The sequence below is a fragment of the Hylobates moloch genome, unplaced genomic scaffold (assembly GCF_009828535.3).
Source record: "Hylobates moloch isolate HMO894 unplaced genomic scaffold, HMol_V3 SCAFFOLD_5, whole genome shotgun sequence".
Taxonomy (NCBI): Eukaryota; Metazoa; Chordata; class Mammalia; order Primates; family Hylobatidae; genus Hylobates; species Hylobates moloch.
Window position 1 is genome coordinate 55,551,609 of NW_026652280.1, and position 24,242 is coordinate 55,575,850.

The 24,242-nt window shown below is 39.2% G+C and overlaps 1 protein-coding gene across 4 annotated transcripts in view; it reads right to left on the reverse strand.

Moving 5' to 3' along the window:
* TTC39C (tetratricopeptide repeat domain 39C) overlaps positions 1-24,242 on the reverse strand; it is a 123,167-nt gene that overhangs the window by 72,290 nt on the left and 26,635 nt on the right. For 2 of the 4 annotated variants that reach the window (XM_058438559.1, XM_058438558.1), the window contains exons 1-2: positions 1,428-1,624; positions 972-1,020 (exon numbers count right to left, since the gene is read on the reverse strand). In XM_058438559.1, the coding sequence (XP_058294542.1) occupies positions 972-1,020; positions 1,428-1,603 (225 nt within the window). In that variant the 5' untranslated portion in view covers positions 1,604-1,624. Of the gene's footprint in view, positions 1-971; positions 1,021-1,427; positions 1,625-24,242 lie in introns of those variants that run through there. The other 2 variants (XM_032152633.2, XM_032152634.2) reach the window with 1 other exon arrangement.

Consider the following 24,242-nt stretch of genomic DNA (forward strand, 5'->3'; position numbering starts at 1 on the left):
CCCAACCCTCCTCTCAAGCTGCTGAAATCTCAGCCCTGCTGTGGCCTTGCTTCTCCTCCTCCTCCACCACCAGACTCAGCCAAGACCCTTTGGTTATATCTCATTTGCAGCCCTTGTAATCACTGGGGTACTAATGTTACAACCGCCACCCAGTACCATTTTCCTTAGGGTTTGGAATAATGTATTCTTTCAAACAATAGCCCTTAACATTTTTGTTGCATTAACTGGCAATAAGAGGAAATAAATACCTTGAATAAAAACTTCTCACTGGAAGCTGGCGTGGTACCTGTGGTTGAGCACTGCCAGGCTGTGACATGCCCATTTGCTGACATCTTTCTCAATCTTGGATCTAAATGCTTTCTCTTTTTCAGTCTCTATCATGTCTTTTTTTTTCTTGCTGTTACACAATTCTTTAATAGTCTTTTAAAAAAATTATGTGTTTCAAAGTAACTTGTGTGATGTTATTACTGTTTCTGAAAAATCGAAGTATCCCATTTTCCACATTGCCCAATGTACTTTAAAACTAACTGCAACCTACTTCCTCAATTCCCAAATACTCGTATTTGGAAATGTAATACTAACTGACAAATTTTAGCTCTGCTCATTTAAGTTGACCTCTAGTCCACATTTACTCAATAATTTCAGAGCAAACCTTTATTACCCAAACCCAGACCTTTTTTCTACCTCAAATGCAGTTTTAATTACTGAAGGTCTTTCCATTACATTTTTATTCTAAAAAGGACTTTGGTTAAAATATAATATCCTATAAATAAGATGTAAGCATTTTATTTTTAAAATTAGGGAAGGCAGATTATTTCATAGGCATTGGGTAATAGGCAAAAACTTTATTTCAGTTTTAAACTCTAAAAGACTTTCTACAATAGTATATCTATACAACTGGTAGCCACTAATAGACATTACTTTATACAATTGTTTCCTTCATGCCAATAGGTCTTAAGACATCAACTTACCAAAAAACTGACAAAGCTGGCTCCAAAACTCATTAGTGGGCTATGATTTCTGTTAAAAAAAAACAACACACACACACACACACACACACACACAAAATAAAATTATTTTCATTGTAAAATTTTATTTTAAAAGCATTTGACATATCATGATTACCATATAATCCTTCTAACTGGATAAAAGAAGTTAAGGTCATCAAGCAGATTAAATTACCCTAATAAAGAAGTTAAAGAGGTAAGGTGGTTTACAGCTCTATCTGCCAGGATAGAATTTGCCTCTGATTCTTCAAAGCAAGGCAAACAAAAAGTCAAATTATAACAGACACTGCCTTAGTAAACTTTGTAACTGTGGCTGTTAAAGAGTTGACACAGTAAATATAAAGACAGTAGAAACAGGCCAGGCCCGGTGGCTCACGCCTGTAATCCCAGCACTTTGGGAGGCTGAGGCAGGTGGATTACCTGAGATTAGGAGTTGGAGACCAGCCTAGCCAACATGACAAAACCCCATCTCTGCTAAAAATACAAAAGTTAGCAGGAAGTGGTGGCAGGTGTCTGTAATCCCAGCTATTGCGGAGCCTGAGGCAGGGACAATTGCGTGAACCCAAGAGGTGAAGGTTGCACTGAGCCAAGATCATGCCACTGCACTCCAGCCTGGGCGAGAGAGTGAGTCTCAAAAAAAAAAAAAAAAAAAAAGGTAGAAACAACGTGACAACTACAAAAACATGGCCAAAGAAAGACAGTTATTATTCATTTTCAAAATAATCTTCTACAGTTACCAGTTAGATCGTTTTTAAAATGCAAAACTTGTTACAAATGTTCAACACAGAAAATCAGTATAGTTTCTAGAGTAGATCAAAGGGTCTCTTCACTGAGTCAGACTTCACAAACTCACTCATCAATCCGAGAACCTTAGGAATGCCACCCTAGGAGTCAGCCATTCCCCCCCCGTAATCATCTGATTTTGTTGTAAGGCAAAAATGAAACCAAATCAATACCAATTTAAAGAATAAAAGAATATAAATGTTCTGCTTCAAAATCCAAAATAGTACAAAATCCAGATCTCTATAAATTGCACTAAAAGGAAAAGCTAGATGTAATTACCTTCTTAAATGAAAATCATTCTACTGATTTTTTCTTATGCAAATACTATATGGTCACTATAAAAAGGGATGAAACAATTTATTCAATCTCTGGCTATAAATACAGAATATATGCAAAGTGAGAGTATGTGTGTGTCTATGGGAAAGAGAAGGTGCACACTTACATGTGTGTGACTGTGTGTATATACACACACATATGCCTAATGGACATCTTGTACATATGTGTTTGCAGACAAGGCCAAATATATTCCTGGGATAAAATGCTAGAGGTAGCATTACTGAATTAAAGGGTACACACATTCATTTTTCTTCTGGTACACTGTGTGTGTGTCAGAGAAAGACAGTGTGTGTGAGATCTAGGACTCTATTTTAAACATTAACCTTCGGCAACCATTTTCTTTTTCATCTACTTAGTACCTACCTAAATTCTACAGTTAATAATAGTCTGCTTATCCCACTTAATAGGTTACTTAAACTCACATGAAAAAAAAATGGGATGGTCAATTCCCTTGTGAGGAATCCCTAACCAGTGCTCACACCCATGAACCTAGATCAAACGGTACACTTCTACAGCATCTGTCATCCCCACAATCTGCCTCAAAATACACATTAGTTTTTCTCATTCCATAGCACTATATGGGCATAACAGTACAGGCTCCTACCGTACCCTACTATATATATCATATCCACCTTACACACATAGCAGGTGTTCCACAAATCCGAGTCAGTGAAGGAAGGGATGACACAGAATTCTGCCTTTCAGGAACAGACACGTCTCAATCAAGTGCTGAGTACTGCAGCTTTTCCCTCCTTTTCCCTTTCCCTGCTCATATATTAGCCACTTTGCCATTAGAAAAATGAAGGAAGCTGAAACTAGGGCCTACTGTTGCCACATCTGCTTCTTATTCTTGGCTAAAATTAGGTTTCTGAGAGCTGTGGCAATTAATTATTCATGGTACCTAACCTGGCCCTTTCGACTTCACATACCATCTTATCATTTAAGTGGGGGGAAAAAAACCAAAGCAACAACCCAAGGAAACCATTTTCCCTCCCTGAAGAACTGTCTGCATCCCCCACAGTACCCAGGTGCATCGGGCACGTGACAATGCACTGCGGGACGGGTGATTGTCCTCTCAGGCTGCACATCACTTGCTGTTGGAAGAGCCCGATCTAACATGGTTCACTTGGTCCTTGGTTTGTTTTTTTTTTAGACAGAGTCTCACTCTGTCACCCAGGCTGGAGTGCAATTGTGCAATCTCGGCTCACTGCAACCTCCGCCTCCTGGGTTCCAGCCATTCTCCTGCCTCAGCCTCCTGAGTAGCTGGGATTACAGGCAGGCACTACCATGCCCAGCTAATTAATTGTATTTTTAATAGAGACAGGGTTTCGCTATATTGACCAGGCTGGTCTCGAACTCCTTCCTCAAGTGATCCGCCTTCCTCGGCCTCCCAAAGTGCTGGGATTACAGGTGTGAGCCACCACACCCAGCCCACGTTTTTTGTTTGTTTGTTTACTTATTGCAAGTGATCCTAAGTTAACTTACTGCATCTGCATCCTAATCAATTGTGGACCATGCATGTGTCTCTACACAAAATGCATTCATTCTGGAGATCTGGATATGCTCCCAAAGAGTACGAAGGTCATTGATTCAAAACCAGTGCTATGGAGGGGGAGGAAGAGGCTCCAGGCTCATTTCAATACTGCTCATATTTGGAACCAACAAAGACCAAACAAGAGGGGAGTGGGAGTGCTATGTGAAGGCTGAGTATAAGCATTAGAACCCAAATACAAACCTTTCTAACTACCAAAAGACATACAAAAAAATGGCGCGAGTGAAATAAACCATAGTGAAAAACCTATTTTTAAAAAAAAAAAAAAAAAAGAAGACTAAATATTTGCTGATATTGAAAAAACAATGGTAGGATAATCTCTAACATTTTTTTCAAAATTGATACCTATTAAGGGGAGGGAGGGGAATAGGGAAGAAGAAACAAGGATGGAAATGAAGCTCCCTTTCGTACATCTTGTTTTATAGATTTCATTTTGGAATGTAAAAATTATTCACAGTAATACTGAATTATATGTTAATAATGCAACCCCTAAAGTCAAAAGAAAGTGACTTAAATGTCCCTAAAAGCAAATCTAGTTGGTAACATAATACCATAGCAGAACTAGCCCAAGAGACTTTACAACATAGTAATCTGACAGTATATCCCTATTGTGAAATACCCTTAAAAACTGACCCCAAAATGTGGCCAAAAGAAAAATCTTAACTATTTTCAGTAATCATATTCTTATTGGACAAGTGGGTACTGTTATTCTAAGGCTGCTGGGTCATAGTATGTGAGAAAGCAATCAGTTAAGTATGTCAGTGTTTGTTGGGACCCAGGACTTTGTGCTTACGAAAAAGGATGTAATAAACTTTTAAATCTTATAGTCCAGAATACAAACTGGAAGAATAAAAGCAAACTCATTGAATTTTTTATCTTTAAAAGAATACGGCCAGGCGCAGTGGCTCACGCCTGTAATCCTAGCACTTTGGGAGGCTGAGGCGGGCGGATCACCTGAGGTCAGGAGTTCGAGACCAGCCTGGCTAACATGGTGAAACCCCATCTCTACTAAAAATACAAAAATTAGCTGGGCATGCCTATAATCCCAGCTACCTGGGAGGCTGAGGCAGGAAAATCACTGGAACCTGAGAGGCAGAGGCTGCAGTGAGCCGAGATCGCGCCACTGCACTTCAGCCTGGGCAACAGAGCGAGACTCCGTCTCAAAAAAAAAAAAAAACAGAAATGTAAATCAAAACCACAATAAGATACCATCTCACACCAGTCAGAATGGTTATTATTAAAAAGTCAAAAAACAACAGATGCTGGCAACGTTGTGCAGAAAAAGGAACACTCTTACACTGTTGGTGGGAGTATAAATTAGTTCAACCATTGTGGAAGACAGTGTGGCAATTCCTCAAAGACCTAGAGGCAGAAATACTATTTGATATGGTTTGGCTGTGTCCCCACCCAAATCTCACCTTGAATTGTAGCTCCCATAATTCCCAAGTGTTGTGGGAGGGAGCTGGTGGGAAATAATTGAATCATGGGGGACGGTAGTGAATAAGCCTCATGAGAGCTGATTGTTTTATAAGGCATTTCCCCTTTCACCTGGCTCTCATTCTCTCTTTGCCTGTTGCCATGCAGGACATGGCTTTGCTCCTCCTTTGCCTTCTGCCATGATTGTGAGGCCTCCCCAGCCATGTGGAACTGTGAGTTAATTAAACCTCTTTCCTTTATAAATTACCCAGTCTCAGTCTTGGGTATATCTTTATCAGCAGCGTGAAAACAAACTAATATACCATTCAACCCAGGAATCCTGTTACTGGGTATATACCCAAAAAACTATAAATTGTTCCGTTATAAAGACACATGCACATGTATGTTCACTGCAGCACTATTCACACTAGCAAAGACATGGAATCAACCAAAATGCCCATCAATGATAGACTGAATAAAGAAAATGTGGTACATGTATACAATTGAATACTATGCAACCATAAAAAGGAACAAGATCATGTCCTTTGCAGGGACACAGATAGAGCTGGAGGCCATTATCCTTAGCAAACTAATGCAGGAACAGAAAACCAAACACTGAATGCTCTGACCTGTAAGTGGGAGCTAAGTGTTGAGAACATATGGACACATAGAGGGGAACAACAGACACTGAGGCCTACTTGAGGATGGAGGGTGGGAGGAGGCAGAGGACTGGAAAAAATAAAAAATTAGTACTAGGCTTAATACCTGGGTGATGAAATAATCTGTACAACAAATCTCCATGACATAAGTTTATCTGTGTAACAAACCTGCACATGTACCTCTGAACTTAAAAGTTTTTTAAAAAATTAAACAAATTTATATGGAAAAGTAAATAATTTAGAATAGCCAAATCAAATCTGAAGAACAGCAACAAAGCTAGATGCTTACTTGACCAGACATCAAGACAATTAAAATTAAGAATTTCTGTTCAGTCATAAGAGATTGGAAAAAGCAAACCACAGACTGGGAGAAGATATTTGCAATACACATATCCAGCTAAGAGCTCATCTTCAGGATACATTAAAAACTTCCAGGAATCAGTAAAAGACTGAAAGCTTACTAAAAAGATGGCCAAAATCTTAAATAGGCACTTCACAAATGAGGGTATTCAAAAGTCAATAAACATATTAAAAAGTGCTGAAAATCATTAGTTATCAGGGAAATCCAAATTAAAACCAAAATGAGATACCACTATACTCATCAGGTTGTCAGGAAGGACTGACAATATCAAGCGTTAGTGAGATGTGGAGCAACTAGTATTCTCCTGCATCGCTTATCGGTGTCTACTAAATCTAAACATATGCCTACCCTAGTAACTTCTTTTATTATGAACTTGATAATTTTATTATTTGTTCTAATGATTTTTTTGTTTGAGACAGAGTCTCGCACTGACACCCAGGCTGCAGTGCAGTGGTCAGCTCACTGCAGCCTTCGCCTCCCGGGTTCAAGTGATTCTTGTGTCTCAGCCTCCTGAGTAGCTGGCACCTCAGGTTCATGCCACCACACCCGGCTAATTTTTGTATTTTTAGTAGAGATGGGGTTTCACCATGTCGACCATGCTGGTCTCAAACTCCAGACTTCAAGTGATCCACCTGCCTCTGCCTCCCAAAGTGCTGGGATTACAGGCGTGAGCTATTGCATCCAGCCTCTAATGAACTTAACAGTGGTTTAATTTTATGCACATATAGTTGTCATTAATTTTTTTAATTTTAGGTTCAGTGGTACACGTAAAGGTTTGCTATATAGGTAAATTGTGTGTCACAGGTGTTTGGTGTACAAATGATTTCATCACCCAGGTAATAAGCACAGTACACAATAGGTAGTTTTTCGATCCTCACCCTCTTCCTACCCTCCACCCTCAAGTGGACCCTGCTGTTTGTTGGTCCCTTCTTCGTGTTCAAGTGTACTCAGTGTTTAGCTCCCACTTATAAGTGAGGACATGGAGTATTTGGTTTTCTGTTCCTGCATTGGTTTGCTTACGCTAATGGCCTCCAGCCCCATCCATGTTCCTGCAAAGGACATGATCTCATTCTTTTTTATGGCTGCATAGTATTCCACAGTATATGTACCACATTTTCTTTATCCAGTCTCCAACTGATGGATATTTAGTTTGATTCTATGTCTTTGCTATTGTGAATAGTGCTGTGATGAACATACACATGCATGTGCCTTTATGGCAGAACAATTCATATTCATTAGGGTATATACCCCAATCATGGGACTACTGGGTAAACCAGTAATTTTCACAACAGAAATGAATGATTATGCTCCCCCAAAAGACACATACACCATGTTAATAGCAGTGTTATTCATACTAGCCTCAAAGTGGAAATAATTCAAGCATCCATCACAGTAGAACAGATCTAGTATTGCAGCATATTCACTCAATGCAATAACAGGAATTAATCTCGTAAGCAATAATGTTGAGTGAAAGAAGCTAGACACAAAAGAGTATATCCTAGATGAGTCCGTGTATATGAAATCCAAAACCACTATTCTGACTTCTAATGATGACTTCTAATGTTCTAGTCTGAACAGTGGCTACCTCTGGGGGAATATCCATTTGAGAAGGAGCCCAAAGGAGGGCACTGGAGTGTTGAAAATGCCTGATAACTTTACCTGGATAATAGTTACATTGATGTTTATACTGTAAAAGTTCTTTACTGTATGTAAGTTTTTCCTTATGACAAAGAGAAAAATATTAAAAAGAAAAACAATCAGATAAATGATCATTGAGGACTATTTGATTATACTAATAAATTAGTATTCTTTTTTTCGGTGTGCAATGGTACTGTGGCTGTATTTTAAAGGATTTTCTACTTTTTAGAGGGATATATGAAAGTAATTACAGATAAAAATGATATGTTGACTGGGATTTGTTTCAAAATAATTTGGGGCAAAGAGATTAAAAGGGAACAGAAGACAGATAAAGCAAGACTGGCCGTGACTTGATAATTATTGAAGCTGAGTGACAAAAACATCAGAATTCATTAAATGATTCTATGTACTTTTCAAGATGTATAAATTTTCCAAAATAAAAAGTTAAAAAACAAGGCTAGGCATGATGGCTCACACCTATAATCCCAGCACTTTGGGAAGCTGAGGCAGGAGGATTGCTTGAGACTAGGAGTTCCAAACCAGCCTGGGCAACACAGTGAGACCCTGTCTCTAAAAAAAAAAATTAAAAAACAAACATACATATGTTCTACAAAAGATAATGTGTCTTTTGGAATCCTTTCATGAGAGGGCCTCTTATGTTCACTGCATTTGCTTTTTTAAAATGAACCATCAGTAATAAAACGGCTCTAAAATCTTCTCTCTGTATGAGTCACAACAGGTAGAAAACCTGTTGTGAATGAAAGGAAGCAATTGATCCTCATTCTGATATTCACCAACATTGCCTTGGAAATTTTTTTTAGGGTCTCTCCAAGATATTAAAAATTGGACTGATGAAGATTTTATTTCCTGAAACACAGTGAAAGAGAATGTATATATCTGATTCTCAAAGGAACATTTTTCACTTAGGTAAGCGGGCATCACTACTGTAAAACAGTCCCTGAGTATGTTTCTTTAAATGCAATTTTACTGCCCAAAGTAGTGAACAGCTGGAATTTTTTGTCTTTCATTTTTCTGAAAACGTTCTAAACTTATTTAATGTTTAGTTCTTAGAATTTTCCAAAATACTTTTATCCCCTTCAAATGTGTAGGGGGTTTGGACTCCTGGGGATTATAAATGAAGCACGGGGCCATCTGAATCTAATCAGCCCACAGCTGTCATCCACGTCTTTCACTGCAGCCCTGAGACCTGAGATCTGAGGGTTGAAGAAAAAACTGCATGTACTCACCCCTGCTGCTCTTAATGGAAGCTCTGCTTTTCTGGGACCCATGCTGTTTAAAAATCACAGACCCAGGGGACCACTGGAGTTAACTGTGTACAATTAGCAAAAAGGGCAACACTGAATGCTTCTCTAATGCCTCAGGCCTCGCCTTCAGAAACACAATTTTTGCCAAAAGGATAAGTGATATCCTCTGCTCTCCTTGTTATCATCAAAAATGGGCTTTAAGAAGACAAACTCGTTTGGTATTTCATCTTTCCTTCTGAAAGAAGAGTAAAACAATGCCAAGAAAAGAAAACTACATGCATGGAGCTGTTTGTTGCAACATTATCCAGAATAGAGAAAAACTGGGTTTTAATAGACCATTGGAAAAAGCTTTATGACACTGCATTTGGCAACAATTTCTTAGACACGACACCAAAAGTACAGGTAATAAAAGTATATAAATTGAACTACATCAAAATTTAAAACTTCTGTGCGTCACAGAACATAATCAGCAGAGTGAAAAGGCAACCAACCTATGGAACTAGAGAAAATATTTGCAAATCATATATCTGATAAGGGGTTAATATCCAGAATATATAGAGCTCCTACAACTCAGCAACAACAAAAAACGAACAACCTAATTAAAAACTGGGGAAAGAACTTGAATAGACATTTCTCCAAAAGAAGATATACAAATGGCTACATAAGCACATGAACAGAAGCTCAACATCACTAATCACTAGGGAAATGCAAATCAAAGCCACAATGAGACACTACCTCACACCCACTAGGACAGCTACTATCAAAAATAAAACAAAATAAGTGTTAGAAAGGATGTGGAGAAACTGGAACCTTTGCATACCATTGGTGGGAGTATAAGGTGGTGCAGCCACTATGGAAAACTACAGGCAGTTTCTCAAAAAAGAGAATTACCATACGATCTAGCAATTCCACTTCTAGGCATATACACAAAAGAATTGAAAGCAGGGACTCAAACAGATAGTTGTACACCCACGTTCATACCAGCATTATCCACAACAGCCAAAAGGTGGAAGCAACTCAAGTGCCCACGGACAGATGAATGGATAAACAAAATGTGATATACATACAATGGAGTATCATTCAGCCTTAAAAAAAAAAAGAAAATTCTGATACATGTGACAAAATGCATGAAACTTGTGGACATAATCCTAAGTGAAACAAGCCAGTCACAAAAAGATTAATACTGTATGATTCCACTTCTATGAAGTACCTATCATAGTCAAATTCATAGAGACAGAAAGCACAACAGTGGTTGTCAGAGGCTGGAGGTGGGGAAAGGAATGGGGAGCTGTTGTTTAATGGGTACAGAGTTGGAGTTTTGCAAGATGAAAAAGAGTTCTGCAGATTGGTTGCAAAACAGTGTACATGTACTTAACATGACTGAACTGTAAACTTGAAAAATGGATAAGATGACACATTTTGTTATGTATATTTTACCACAATTTAAAAAATTAATTGAAAAAACTTTCTACAATAGAATAAATGACTCATAAATAACCAGATGGAATATTACCATGACCTAAAAATGTTTTTTGATAGAATTTAATGTGAAAACAAAAGTTCTGTGTACACTTTTCAAAACATGCAGACAATAAAAAATGAAAAAAACTGTTGTGAGGGGCAAGAAGATCAAGGGGGTCTTCTTCAGTGCAAAGTGTGTGTACGGCAGGGAGGTTGAACAGTCACGACTGAAACTGCTCTAATCATCTCTGTTTTCAAGTTGTCACCACAGACACTTCCTACATTTACGCTCCTTTTAAAGAGAAAAATGCATCATTTAAGGTGATTTACTTGTTCTACATCCCTGTGGTTCGGTTGTGGCTTTGATACAATTTTCTTAACGGAATATATCATCCAGCCAACCAAACAGAATAATGGGGCGATTCAATACAAGATAGCCAAATCCTGCTTATGTGGGAATGAGTGATTCACTGAGTGGCAAGCTGAAGCCTCGCAGTGCCCAGCTGTGGCCCAGGGCACCCTTAGCACAGGGCTGGCAGTGAACTGAACCCACAAGAAGTAGAGAACAGTCCTCACTTGTATGAGGTTACCCCCCAAGACAGTCTTCTGCATTTTTTTCCGAAAACAAATACAAGTGATTTGAGGATCACTTTTTATATTATCCATATAAGTAGTATAAATAAGATTTTTAATGCATCCCTTTCAAACTTTAAAAAAGGGGGGAAAAAGCCACTTTTGCTCATTCTCTTATTTAAAAAGTTGTTTTTTCCTTTTTAATTGTGAAATCTCTCTACTTAGCTAACTCCTCCCCACTGTGCCAAGAAAAACAAAAAGGGGTTTTATAAAAAGGAGTCTGATAATCTGATAAGGGCTGACTTAAAAACTAAAAATATGTGCTTTGAACACGTAAAAGTTAGCACTAAATAAAGCCTTGAAATGTTCCAATTTTACAGGAGACTGATGGTCTGAATGTAGCCCCCAAGCAGTCTGTACTTGTGGTTCCTGGACTGTCAGCTCATTTTTACTGTTCTATATCTCAAGTGCTCAATCAATAGATAAGATTAATTTATTGCTTCTGCAATGAGCTATGTTTTCCAAATTTGTTGAACTTACTTTGTAACACCATTCAGACACGGGAAACTATTATAGGAGCAACTTGGAGGCCTCAACCTTAATTCAAAGATGTTGCAGCAATCACAGAGAAAGGAATATCTGTCAGCCAGTGCCACAGAACACAAAAGCTTTGATATCACTCACCAACTAAAGAGAAAGACTTGTCTCTACTCATATTATGACAGGAAGGAAGAACAGTGATGTCTTCAGCACCTTGTTCATGTGGCATTCATTCAACGGTTTATTAAACAGAGCATCTTCCATTTGTAGAAAAGGGAAAGGTGTCTTGGAAGTGATAAATGGAAAACTCTACATCAAAGGTCTAAGAAGACAAGCAACCTATTCCCTCAGATGGTGGCCAAGGAAAATAAAATGGGAAATGGTTTATTTGAAGGGTTTTTCTTGACATGATTCATATTGTTATTAAGAATATTTTTCAAAAGGAAAATGCCTGATTTATTCTGAAAGCATCTTACTTTAAAAAACCAAACACCGCATGTTCTCACTCATAGGTGGGAATTGAACAATGAGAACTCATGGACACAGGAAGGGGAACATCACACTCCGGGGACTGTTGTGGAGTGGGGGGAGGGGGGAGGGACAGCATTAGGAGATATACCCAATGCTAAATGACGAGTTAATGGGTGCAGCAAAACAACATGGCACATGGATACATATGTAACAAACCTGCACATTGTGCACATGTACCCTAAAACCTAAAGTATAATAATAATAATAAAAAGAAGTGGTTATTTCATTTCCATGTAAAAAAAAAAGTCCTCTCAATGCTTCCTTTATATATTACAGATAGCATCCTTAGAGATCTCATATATGATTTGACAGCATCTGTGGAATGTCCCTTTTTGAATCCTGCTACAAATCAGATTATAAAATCAAACTCATTACCTGTGGTTTTCCTAAAAAGTTAAATCACTCCCACAGTAATACCAGTGGCTCTATCTCATTCATGAGGTCTCCTCCTCCCAACAGGCCTGAGAGACAAGTAGTCACCCAGGTCCAACTCCATGCCCTGCACACTCCACTGCGCCACATCTTCTAAGGATCCATGATAAATTTCCAATTCTCAGTCGTTTCCCATAGCACACAGCTGACACTGAGCCTGCTCCCGGAAGGGTTAAAACATCAACTCCATCCAAGCCAAATAACTAGGAGGGTGAGTAAGAAATCAGGCCAAACAAAAACAATAAAATTCAGGATCATAGTCTAATAAATCATTTATAGTTTTCCAGTTTGTTCCTTGGCTCCACCAAAGTTATCTAAGAGAAAATTGTAAATTTTCTTTAAAAAAAGCAATAAATGTTTTTTAAAGCAAGACATTTAATTTTAAAATCACCCATCTAAGTCATGACTGGATAATGTTCCTCAGTTTAAAATAAATAAAAAGTGACCTTTTCTATACTTAGGGCTTTAGGAAAAATTCCAGTGAATTTAGTTTTGTTCCACTCACTCATTCAAAACATGTTTGCTGAACACCGAGTACACAGCCGGCCCAGTGCTACGTGCTGGGGATGCAAAGATGACCAAGAAAACGCCCGCTCTTCAGACAGCATACACGGTCCAGTTTGGCAACTAGAAAGTTCGAACAGCCCTTCTAATAAACAGTGACGCAAAGTGAGTAAATGGTGTTTACTCTGACTCACATCATCGTCCCTTGTCACCATATTTTTTGTGGACAAATGAGGGCCCCCTAACACCATATTTGATGAAATCTGAAAAAGGCTACTTGCCATCTTTGATCTTCTCTAATATTCTTTTTAAAGATATATAAATATGTCTCCTATCACTCTCTATATTTTAATTCTCAGCAGAGCACTTATTACTATTTGATATTTGTGTCATTGTTTGTTTGAATAAATGGAAGTCCCCAAGAGTGGGGACCCCATCTCTGTTACATGCTGCTGTCCTGACCACCTACGACAGAATCTGGAGTTTAACAGGTCGCCAATACGTGCCTGTTTAGTGAACCAACCACCCATGTCCTACAAAATTCGTACTTCCCATTTCATCTGATGAACTGTCCTTACAGGGTCAAAAAATGACTAGATATAAGACCTTCATCACCTGAACCTGTAAAACTGCTTTCACTAACAAAAGTAAATGTGCTTATTTCCTTTACCAGAAGATAGCTGTGGGGAAATTCATGGAAAGACTTTATTTGTTTTTCAGACATGACTCAAACCATGACCCCTTTAGGGACCTTTTAATCTAAAGGACGGCATGCCTCTAAAAACACTGATCACCCCAGCCATTTAGTTTATGAGTGTTTGATTTACAAATGTTTGGAATAGGTCCAGTCTTCTGTTCAGACTTGTTTTTATCATGTGCCCACCCTTTTGGAGAATATGGGAGTCTGTAGCCACCACCAGCTCACCCCAGATATCCCTGCAGGTCAGGGGCACCTCAGGCCTGGAGGGGTACCCATCCCCAGAGGGCACGGCCCCTGTGTGTACAGCGATGTTTGCATTTACAGCCACTGCAGTTTCTGATTATTTTTGTTAACTGCTTGTGATACGGCCTTGCATCTTATCAGCAAAAAGACTGTAATACACTGGCTGGTGCTGAGAAGCCATGAAATTCACCAAGATCAGTGAAGCTGTTAGCCTGTAGCAGGCAGGGGATGGGAAGACTTTCGGGGCCAGTCGACTCTGGGTTTCCTCCCCATGGAAGGGAAGAATAAGCAGGAGGCTGGACAGTCCATTCCTACAGCCTGAGGTAGTAATTATCTACAGGTAGATCATTAATGAGCCGCTCTCTAAGAGGTACCCTAACAACGATAATAACCGGGCCTTTGACCCTTAATTCCTATGGACTATTGCTCCGACTGATGTGTTTCTAGCACACACTACATGAAGAATGCATCACTCATCATGAAATAATTAAAAAACAGACAATTCAAAAAAATGACAAAAAGAATTCACGATGGAGTTTTGCTCTTGTTGCCCAGGCTAGAGTACAATGGCATGATCTCAGCTCACTGCAACTTTCGCATCCCAGGTTCAAGCAATTCTCCTGCCTCAACCTCCTGAGTAGCTGGGATTACAGGCACCCGCCACCACACCCGGCTAACTGTGTATTTTTAGTAGAGACAGGGTTTCACTATGTTGGTCAGGCTGGTCTCGAACTCCTGACCTCAGGTGATCCACCCTGCTCAGCCTCCCAAAGGGCTGGGATTATAGGCATGAGCCACGGTGGCTGGCCCACTTTTTTTTTTTTTTTTTTTTTTGAGACAGGGTCTTGCTTTGTCACCCAGACTGGAGTGCAGTGGTACAATCTCAGCTCACTGCAGCCTTGACCTCCCAGGCTCAAGCCATCCTCCTACCTCCCAAGTAGTTGGGACTACAGGCATGGGCCACCATGTCTGGCTAATTTCTGTATTTTTAGTAGAGACAGGATTCCGCCATGTTGTCCAAGCTGGCCTTGAACTCCTGACCTCAAGTGATCCACCCGCCTTGGCCTCCCAAAGTGTTGGGATCATAGGCATAAGCCACTGCACCAGGCCACATTTCGCTTTTTAGCCTCTCTCAGGTGTCTAGCAAAGGAAAGGCAAGCAATGCAGGGGTGTCCCTTAGAACCTAGGAGTTTTAAGCAGGACAAATTATGAGAACAATGAGAAAGGAGAAATGGTGAACAGGACAGGGGATACGAGTGCCTGACCAGGCATTGGTGACTGGGGGCTGGCAGCCACAACCCTCTCAGAGCCCCAAATGGTGTCCAGGCACCAGCCAGCCAGGCCTGGGAAGAAGGAGGGGAGAAAAGAGAGAGAAAGCCAAATGAAGGCCAAGGAAAACAGTCAGACCCTGAGTACCCCATCTTTTAATTGCCAAATGCTTTCTTGAGTTAGGACTACCCAGTCTAATTGACAGACTATTTAGTAAGGGGATATTTAGGAGAGAAAGTAGCAACATAAAAATTAAGTTTGTCTTCAGATGACAATAGGGAAAATAGGAAATGTTTCCATTCCATGTTTCCATTTATTTCCTTTCCAGTTATTACTTTAATCCCATACATTTCTCAAAACAAAATAAAAATGTTGGGGCTTGGGTGTGGGGGTTCCTGCCTGGGCCACTGACCACCTGCCTCTCTCCTCAATGGTTCCTGCTCAGCCTCTAGCCTAGGTCCAAAAGGTGCTGGTTCCAGACCACTCTTCCTGGTCCCTTGGGTCGGGCTGGATCCCTCCTCTGGGCTCTCAAGATCCTCAGCCTTCACCCTTCAGAACACAACTCACACCCACACAGTGCCTACCTAGCACAGGGTTCAGCACCCAGAATGCCCTCAATGGGTACTTGATGAATAAGCAAATGAATGAGTGAATGAGTGAGTGAGTGAACAGCCTGAGAAGCAAATGAACAGAAAACTATCTATGCTGAGCTATTTAAGGTGGCTATGAGATAGGTGAAATTGTTCCCATTTCTTTCCATGTTATAGAGCTGATTTACTGAGTGAAAAAACTCACTAAAATAGTGCCTGGCATGTAGTAGGTACAATGCAACTATTTATTGAATGAAGTTAATAAATAATGAATTGGTCTAAATAAATAAAAATCTTTTCCATGCCTACGAAGTTACTCCTGAAAACAGGATTAATATTTGAGTAGTCAACAGGATTAATATTTGAGTAGTCTCTGGAACATACAAAATCTTTTAAATGATTTCCTGCCTTTACTGTTGGCTCTCTTTAAAACATTATTTTACAAATATAGTTCTTGAATTGTTCACCTGTAGAATGCTGAAAAGTACTAAAGGTGGCATTATAAAGGCCACTTCTTAAGCTAGGAGTCCTATCACAATTATAAAATTTTCTCTTGAGTTGGCCAACGTGTCTTAAGAACTACATAATTATGTATTGACGTATTCATTCCATAACTGTATTGTTAAATTTTACCAATTTAAAATGTAAATACAGTGTTTCGAAGAATATATTTCTACAATAGAAAATAACAAATCTATTTTTCTACCTACACACTGATTGCCAACCTCAGCCTAAAAATAACTTCTAGTCTTTGAAAAGCCCACTTAAGAAAAACAACCTCAAAACAGCAATCGGTGCTACTTCCTATGAAAACATTACCTTAAGAGGTAAATATAGCACTTATAATTTTTTAATGAACAGGAGCAGAGTGCACAAAAAGAAAGCAATATTTTCTCAAAGCTATATAAAACTAATTCTATTTCAGAAGAATAGAGATAGGAAAAAAAAGTTACATGTTTTAACCAAAAATATACATTTATCTCCAATATTTACCATGTCCTTCTTTCAAAATTTCAAATCAGAATAGTAAAGGCCTTTAATTTCCTACTCATACAGGCATAACTGGCCCCTGCCTTCAGGCTATGGGCAGCCTTGCATAAATGCAAAAAAAAGGCAGGGCATAAAAACACCTCATTTATTTAAAGAAGTCAGAAATAGGGTATTTAAAATTTAAATTTTAAATTTTATTCATTCTCACGAGTCCTTAACTGCTTATGCAATTATATATTAGCGTCCTATAGTTTATCAAGTATTTCAAAATGGCAAAACGTCATAACACATTTTGGAAGGCACACACGTGTATCTGTTTTCCAAATTTGCTGGTTTATTAGTCTCACACACAAATTATTAAACTATAATGCTATTTTTAAATTTCCATTCTAGTAAAGGCACTATTAGACCACAAAAATCATACATATAATAGATAACACCTACCTATAAGAGGCTCTGTTTTAATAACAGAATGCATTTTTGCCATATTAAAGCAATTGCGATTATATTTGAGAAAGCTATACTACAAATAAACATGCCATGTATAAAATAAACATGGCTAAACGAATAAGACGGTGTTCCTTCTTTCATATACTTTTTTAATGTTTAATTTTCAATTTTTATGAGTACATAGGTGTATATATTTATGGGGCACATAAAATATTTTGATACAGGCATACAATGTGTAATACTCACATCAGGTTCATATATTTTTGTTATCTCCTCTATGAAACTGTCTTCAATACAGAGCTGTTATATTTTATAATGATCTGTTATGACTTCAAATATTAGCAGTAGGAGATACTTCCTTCTTCAAAAGTTTTACTAAAGTATCAAAGTAAGCTATATACAAGTAAAGGTCAGTTTGTTGTTACAAGCATATGTTTTCCTCTCTGTATGTCATCTGCTTTCCTGCTACCAAAAAGAAATAAAGGGAGGGAGGAAGGCAGAAAGGGAAGGAAGGAGGAAAAAAGAAAGGGAGGGAGAAAAGGAAAGAAAGAAACACTATACAATAGTCTAAGAATGACATCTTATGATTTTTGAGAAGAAGTGGTATTAAATACACATTAAAGTTGAATAACTGGGTTGTATAACCATAAAACCCCCACAGTTTATGAAGAATTCTGATATTAAGAAATATATATCAATGTTGGCCATGCACGGTGGCTCATGTCTGTAATCCCAGCACTTTGGGAGGCTGAGGCGGGTGGATCACTTGAGGCGAGGAGTTCGAGACCAGCCTGGCCAACATGGTGAAACCCCATCTCTACCAAAAATACAAAAATTAGCCAGACGTGGTGGCGGGCACCTATAATCCCAGCTACTTGGGAGGCTGAGGCAGGAGAATCACTTGACCCCATGAGGCAGAGGTTGCAGTAAGTGGAGATTGCACCACTGCATTCCAGCCTGTGTGACCGAGTGAGACTCCATCACAAAAAAAGAAAAAAAAAGAAATATATATCAATGTAAATGTACATCTTCTTAAGAAACTGTGAATTATATTAAAGTTTTGAGCAGGGCAGAATATGAATGTCATGCTAACATTCTATGTACTATAGAGCTGATATTCAGGGAAAGCTAAGTATTTCAGTAACAAAAGTCAATTAAATTAAGTGAAACAAAAGTCATATTGTTTGAAGCAAAAATAAAATACATTTAAATGTATTTTTTCTGTGGAAGCATGAAAAAAGCATATTGCTTTGTCTATATGCATTCAAATATACAATATAATACTTACAGTGAGTGGTGGGAATGAAAATTGGTGCAAATCTTTTGGAAAGTTCTCTACATTTCAAGAGACTTAAAAATGTTTCTAAGAATCTATCCCAGGAAGAATATAGAAAAAATTTCTATGCAAAAACATTCATAATAGTATTAAAGGCAGCATTGAGAAACAAGAGTAACTAGAATATTGAGGAATAGAGACTATTAGCCAAATTAAACATATTCACCTAGCAAAATATTATTTTATAACAAAAAGTCATAACTTAGGAAATGCTTACTCTGGTGTGCTGGAAAAAGCACAGGCTCTAGAAAACGCTACCAAGTTAAAATCTCAAGTTGATCCTGGACTAAATCTATGACTATTAGCAAGATAGACAAACTCTCAACTTGCATTTCCTCATGTGAAAATGTGATGTAATTATACTGCCTTATGTGGATATAATCAGTAAACAAGAAAAGTATCTCAAATGTCTAGTCTGAAGCTTGGCACATACAATAAACTAGTTACTGTATCATGATGATAAATGGAAAAGGCAGGATACAAGTAAGATGTGTAGTAGGACAAACTATGTAAAAATATTCACAGGCTGGGCACAGTGGCTCGTGGCTCATGCCTGTAATCCCAGCACTTTGGGAGGCCAAGGCGGGTGGATCACAAGGTCAGGAGATCAAGACCTTCCTGGCTAACAGTGAAACCCCATCTCTACTAAAAATACAAAAAAATTAGCTAGGCGTGGTGGTGGGCGCCTGTAGTCCCAGCTACTCGGGAGGCTGAGACAGGAGAATGGCGTGAACCTGGGAGGCGGAGCTTGCAGTGAGCAGAGATTGTGCCGTTGCACTCCAGCCTGGGCGACAGAGCGAGACTCCGTCTCAAAAAAAAAAAAAAAAAAAATATATATATATATATATATCTCTCAAAAATAGATATATATATATATCTCAAATATATATATATCCCTCTCTCAAAAAATATATATATTTTTTTTTTCACAGAAGGAAGTACCCTAAAATGTTATCTATAAGTAGTGGGAGTAAAGGGTGATTTTTCTATATATGTACTTTTCTTTCCTTCTACTTTATCAATGAATAAGCATTTATCTTTATAATTTAAAGTTTTTAATTTGATCAACATAAGGCATAGTTCTAAAATGTGCACACAGAAGAAGTAATTTAAAGCATCAATATATAATTAAATTTCATCTATTTACTTGTACAAAATTTCACAAATTTTTTTGAGCACCTGTGTGTGCCAACTCCATTGCAGGCAGTGGAATGAGGCCCTTCCCATGGAGTTTACGCTCCAGAGTAGAAATACAGACAGTGAAAACTATGTATTTCTTGCTAAATCATCAATTCTATAACTGATCGTATAAGCACTTTTAAAATGGTATTTTGGGTATTTATTACAGCCTTTCAGAAAACAAAACTGAATATGCCATAATATTTTAAGTTATAATTTTATTTTTAAGCCATAGGAAGGCAGTGTGTTAGAGCAGAGTGCCTTATACTTTGCTTTGCACACAAATCCCCCCAGCCCCCTTTGTTAAAATGCAGATTCTCACTCAGGTGGGCTGGGGTTGGAGACGCTACATTCTTTTTTTTTTTTGGAGACAGAGTCTTACTCTGTCACCCAGGCTGGAGTGCAGTGGCATGATCTTGACTCACTGCTACCTCCACCTCCCGGGTTCAGGTAATTCTCCTGCCTCAGCCTCCCAAAGAGCTGAGACTACAGGCATGTGCCACCGTGTCTGGCTAATTTTTGTATTTTTAGTAGAGACAGGGTTTCGCCATGTTGGCCAGGCTGGTCTCAAACTTCTAACCTCATGTGATCCGCCTGCCTTGGCCTCCCAAAGTGCTGGGATTACAGGTGTGAGCCACCGCACCTTGCCCGGAGACTCTATATTCTAACAAGTGCCTAAATGGTGCTGATGCCAATGGTCTCCAAACCACACTTAGACTAGCAAGGTCTCAGTGGTGCTGTTAGCATTTTTGTTTCTAAACAAGTTAGGTAAGTTAATGATGCTGGCAGACAGAGTTGTGTGAACTAAAATGACATAAATCTTTCCGAAAACAAATATTAGAAGACACTGCTAGTATCTTCCTACCTGAAATTAAGAATTCTTGTATTTGCTGAAGGCCTGCTCTGTTAAACCGAATTTAAGATCCTTTCCCCAAAGGTATGTCTTCGTTTTCCATTCCAGTGGATGGCCCCTCATCCTCAGTGGCCTTTGGAGGCTGATGGTCCTGACCTTTCTTTGTTCTCCTGTGTTCCTGCTCTATGTTCTTCCCTTTCCTTGTTCCTGTCACACCAACCTCCACCTCGGTCCTCACCTCTCATGACAGGCTTGCTACACAGAGCCAGCCCAGACTCTGTCCACACTAAACTGCCACAAAAGCGGTGCACCCTGGAGACACTTCACCATGCCACTGGTCCTTGACCAGCCACCTCTTTGCACTGTGCACCACAGCAAACTAATGCAACTGCCAGGCTCTGAGCCCCTGCAGGCACCTGGCCTTTGCTAGCATGGCTTCTCACTTCTTCCAAGCAGGTTCTCTGGTCCAGCTCAGCAAACGTGCAAGCCCTTAACCACCCCACATCACTGATCCTTGCCTGGCAGCCTCTGCACATCCACCCCTCTCCTCTTCAGACTCCCGATTCAAATCCTAGAAAGAGTCTGACTTTTTCCATGATGTCCTCTCTGTAACCTGCCCCTGTGCTGTGTGCTGTGTACAGAGAAAGAAACCAATGTTCCCGGGTTGCACTATGGCTCTAACAAAACTGGTTATTAAACACACACACACACAAATGCTCTTTCAGCCAACTGCCATTATAGAAGTTTAATTCCCATAGGTGAAAAATCCAATCCATGGTGGTAAAGAGACTTTTGGCAAGAAGTTAAAATGCTGCCCTGCCTGTGCAAGGATAAATGTTTGAGCTGGTAGGAATTAAGAGAAACCCTTTGCAGATGCAAAACTACTTCTTCACTCCTGAGCCTGCTGTGAATGAGCTTAATACCATACCCCTGAGATTTTCTCCATCCCAAGAACTGCCCTGGTGGCAAACCTTCATCTTCCCATGTGCCTTTGCTCAGGGACTTTATGGATTGAATAGTTAATGGTGCAGTAAGAGACTTCAGTGAGCTCTCAATATGAGATGCTTCATGAAATGTGTGAAAGCTCTGAATATGGGATAGCAGGAAACACACACTTGCAGCCTTGTGTTGAGCAACTACAGCCCAAGCGGCAGAAGGGAAGGGCTTCAAGACACATGTAGAGTGCCCTGCCTCCCATGGGGCATCTGGCCTCAGTGTCTCCAACCTGGTTCATGATCAGAAAACCCTGAGTTGTTCCTATCCCTTTAATTGTATTTTTCTGTTGCTGAATGCTCTAATAACTTGATTCTCTCAATGTTTAATTCTAAGATGGGGAAAGGAGGGGTAGGGAAAAAAGAATGGTGTCACTGAGTAGTTTTTTTTGTTTTTAGAGATGGGATCTTGCTCTGTCACCCAGGCTGGAGTGCAGTGGCACAATCATGGCTCACTGCAGCCTCGAAGTCTCCAGCTTAAGCAATCCTCCCACCTCAGACTCCCAAATAGCTGGGACTACAGGCACATACCCACCACACCCAGCTCACTGGGTAGTTTTTTATTTCATTCTTTTTTCAACATATACTGCTTCAACTTAATTTTCAAGCTACTTCTACGAATTACATTATTTTCAACTACTTAGTCTGATTCATTAATGTATACCTTTCATATGTGTATGTTATATAATCCTAGCTAGACTCTAAATTTCTTGTGAGTAGGGACCAGACCTTATTTCTTCCACATAGTTTCATTGATTTTATCCCCAAGATGTACTGCTCTGCAGGCACTGAACACAGACATTTTTATGAGAGTCATGGTATCTGCTCTCAAATTGCTCCAGAAACTTCCACAATGCTTCAGTACACAGGAAATGTTCAATAAAGGACTAGCTAATTGAAAAAACCCCAGGACCCTAAATGTCATTAGGCACACCCCTTATTTACACTGTGTAAATATACAAGGTATATTCATTTCTTCTTTTGGAGTCTTTTTACATCTTAAATTATATCATATCATATACAGGACAGAAAACTATAAGCCCCTGTAAAAACTCTTGGAGAGAGATTTGCCAACGTATAGTATCATTGATCCTTAGACCAAACAATTCCACAACTAGACATATACCCCAGCAATGTTTTACACGTGTGCATAAAAACGTGTATAAAGATGTTCACTAAAGCAGGGGTTCCCAACCCCTGGGTCGCAGAGCCCATGGCCTGTTAGGAACTGGGCCACACAGCAGGAGGTGAGCAGCAGGCGAGCAAGCATTACCACCTGCGCTCCACCTCCTGTCAGATCAGCAGCAGTATTAGATTCTCCTAGGAACACGAACCCTACTGTGAACTGTGCACGTGGGGGGTCTAGGTTGTGTGCACTTCTTATGAGAATCTAATGCCTGATGATCTGAGGTGGAACAGTTTCATCCCAAAACCATCCCCCACAATCCCCCGCACCCTTAGAAAAATTGTCGCCCACGAAACCAGTCCCTGGTGCCGAAAAGGTTGGGGACTGCTGCACTATAGCACTGTTAAGGTCCTAAGAAAATAGAACCCACCTAAATGGTTACCCATAATGACTAAGTATATCATATATTTATACAACAAAACACTTGATTTAGACGTTAAAATGATTATACTTGTTTTATAACATAGATCAACATGAGTCGACTTCAAAACTTAAAAATCGGGTGAAAAATACAAACTGCAAAGGATATTTATCATGCTAATTTGAAAACAGAAACCTGTATGTTGTTATTGGTTAAAAATATGCAACAGAAGCATAACATATGGATGGAAAAGACATATACCAGCTTGATGACACTGGTGGCCTATGGAGAGGGAAAGAGAAAAATGTAATCATGCTGGGCTGAAAGGGAAGTTTAATGTTATCTGTAATGTCTTACCTCTCTAAAGATATCAGAAGTTAACATGGCAAATGTTTATAAATGTTAACATTTTTCAAAACATAATTCTGGGTATGGAAGGACATCTATATTTGTTTATAATATGCTGCACTTTTGTATATTTAAACTATTTTAAATTGTTAAGGGAAAAAGTAATATAATACACCCATTAAAAGTATTAAGAGGCTCAATTTCTCTCCATTATTAAAATAACTAAAGCAAATCAGGGCAACAGATAAGAGGAAAGCGGTCCCTAAAATATTTCATGATTACTAGCTATTCCTAACCTAATGACAGAGGCCAATATTCCTGAAGGACCATGAACCCGGGAACTTGTTGCATTTTATAATAATTTGCTTGGTCTCTTAAGGTGGCAAATGACACTCTTGACCCTTCTCTTACACGGTTAACACGCTGCTGGACTATTGGCTAGTGCTTTCTCTACTACCCACCCACCCACTAGAGCTCCATCAGACACAGGCTTGCTGCAAGGTGGAGCCCAGAGTTCTCAAAAGCCTCCAGCTTTCTCTTCCTGTGCCAGCAAATCAATGCTAATTATCAAGGGAAAATAACTGAGTTCCTACTATAATGGACTGTATGTGCAAGCTGTTTTAGATGCTATCATTAGCTGTGCTTTTAGCATGGCCAGAAAGTAGGTGGGCTCAGTTTGAAGCAACA